General features: G+C 37.3%; 1 protein-coding gene across 1 annotated transcript; it reads right to left on the bottom strand.

Moving 5' to 3' along the window:
- Window positions 1-249: 249 nt before the first annotated feature.
- NHLH1 (nescient helix-loop-helix 1) lies at window positions 250-908 on the bottom strand. The gene has a single exon (XM_077287509.1). The coding sequence runs from the start codon at window positions 767-769 to the stop codon at window positions 380-382; it is 390 nt and encodes a 129-aa protein (XP_077143624.1). The 5' UTR covers window positions 770-908; the 3' UTR covers window positions 250-379.
- Between the last annotated feature and the right edge of the window lie 1,605 nt (window positions 909-2,513).

Genomic DNA, 2,513 nt, shown 5'->3' with positions numbered 1-2,513 from the left:
TATATGGTCTTCAGAGTTCTTTGAAGATGATCAATGGTGTTATTAATAAGTATTGGTCTTGTTTAAACTATATTCATAGGTAGATAGAATTGATTGTCCTAATTCCACATACATATCCCATGAAGTCCATAACAATGAGAAGATGTGACTACGCTTGTGGAATAAGCTTGGTACTGGTGACCAGAATGGGAGATATCTGGATGGCAGGTGCTTTACATTCTACGTTGGGAGGTGGGGACTCTACGAAAATCCATAAGAGAAGATAAAAACATGGCCCCAAAGGTATTCTTCTGTATTAAAGTCCTAGTCTGAAGCTGAATACAGCAGCATTAAGAGAAAGAGGGTGAGATATAACTCCATTTAGTGCACCTTGAAGCAATCACACATCTAAAACGTGGTTGAGATAGGAGATGTAGCAGATAGCTAGTCGTAGGATCTCAATTTTGGAAAGTTTTTTGTCTGGGGGAAGAGTTGGCAGAAGCTTTCTCAACTCTGCAAAGGCCAAATTAAATGCTTCCACTCGTATGCGTTCCCTTGTAGCATGTGCTGTGCGGTATTTGGCTGTCGCTCTTCTCCGTCTGCGCCTCTCCTCTCTACTTAAGTGCTGAAGCTCTCGTTTTACTGCATCACTCGCTTCGCAAATCCGTGTTTCTCCACATAAACTGATCCCACCTGCGTCATTTAGTCCCCCTCCACCTCCACAATCACTAAACACGGATTCAGTCTCTGAATGAGCGGGGATTTCTGTTTGTTCGGAGTTTAACATCATTCCTCTTTCAAGATTTTTTGATTTTGTCTCTTTGAATTCCCCAGATCAGTAGATAAAGTGCTTCAAGAAAGACAGCGTCTTTTGGATCTCATGGATCACGTTGGAATGTATGGGTTGGCTGTGAAATGTGTCGCTTTCAGGCACGTTGCACTTTTGTGGGCTCTCACAATGCACTTAAGAGGAAAAATTTAACTCATAAAAGTGTTCAGCTGAGATTAAGCTTTTATTTTCCTCTCTGCTCTCTTGTTTTTGTTTTTCCCCCTGGAACAAAAGAGAAATAGAGAGATTATAAAATGGTTCCTTAATGGCTATGAAGGGAGTTGTGCCAGCAAGATAAAAGGTGAATTTAATGAGAATGAGGTAGTATGGTATATATGAGAAGAATAAAACCATGCAAACGAATATAAAGCTAAATAACACTTTTGGCAATGTTGTAAAAGGAAAAGCGAGTCAACAGAGGTTTATTTGAAGCACAATAAATCCTTTGGTTTCAACTATTAATTATATCATGGAAACACAGACACCACACACATAAAAACATTCTTCGATATGGTCGGAACAATTTTCATATAGTAAGATTGTTCCTATCATAAAAATGAAAAAAAAATCAAATTTTTGCCCCTACTTCAGATAAATTAGTTTAAATATTTTCAGAATCATGGAAAATAACTAGTGGCTTGGTAAAAAAGAGTGTGAAAAATACTCTTCCAACATTTCAAAATTCGCCAATGATTCTCCCCTCTTGAAATCCACATCTTAGATCAACAGTGAATTAGGCTGCCTTATTTAGTCTATTGTCAATCATACAGTCACAATTGAGTTAGGGTGAAAGCTCAGGTTATGGTAACATAATGGGGTACAGATTAAGCCCATTGCTTCTCTTTCATGGAATTAAGTTAAGTAAAAAATATGGAATAGGAGTATTCTGTAAAGGCATGATATATTATGTTATTTACTATAAACAATTATAAAGTGCCCAGGATAGGTATTAAAACATAATGGTTTAGTTGGTAACCAGGCATGAACCATGAGGTGATATTGTACCCATGGCGGGACCAAAATCTGAAATACAATGGCAATTTTAATGGACATTTACTTTATTTATCCAGTCAAACCAATGGAACTATATATTTTTATATATAACTGGAAGTCAACTTATGCCAACAACAACTCTCATATTCATAAAAGTATACAGACTAATTCAATACTTGAAGTCCCAGGCTATAGCAGAATGGCTCTCTGCATAATTACATGTGCCTAAAAAAACTTCCAAAAAATTAGAGGCATCAAAGATATAGGGATAGGTAGACATTTCAGCCACAGTAAGCCTTTATAAAGCCTGAAATACAAATTCAGCCCTGTGCCTTTCAGAAGTCTTGACAAACTGGATATCCCTAGTTGGAGCAGTCAGAGTAGCCATAATGGTTATCTCACAGGTTTCCCAGATTTGACAAAAAGTACAATTCAAATACTTATAGACACAAGAAGCAGTACCTATAGGAACAGGGCAAAAATATCTGTGTACACATGCACACTATAATGCATTAGTCAGGAAAAATAAGATGTCATAGTAATGGCAAATATATTATGTGTCAGGGGAAGGTGGCGGAACAATAATGGAGAGAAAATAACCCAGAAACAAGCCTGGAACAAGGGAAAGATGGATGACAGGCCAAAGAAAAATGCGCTGATATCACAGTCAAAGATTATGTTGAGAGTAAAGTGTCTTCTCCTCTCACACTAA

Source organism: Ranitomeya variabilis, chromosome 1 (assembly GCF_051348905.1).
Source record: "Ranitomeya variabilis isolate aRanVar5 chromosome 1, aRanVar5.hap1, whole genome shotgun sequence".
NCBI lineage: Eukaryota > Metazoa > Chordata > Amphibia > Anura > Dendrobatidae > Ranitomeya > Ranitomeya variabilis.
The sequence above is the reverse complement of the archived record's forward strand: the minus strand, read 5'-3'. Positions and strand labels throughout refer to the sequence as shown.

Excerpts from the sequence above, each read along its gene's own strand:
- NHLH1 (XM_077287509.1), bottom strand. The coding sequence starts at position 769 with ATGATGTTAAACTCCGAACAAACAGAAATCCCCGCTCATTCAGAGACT.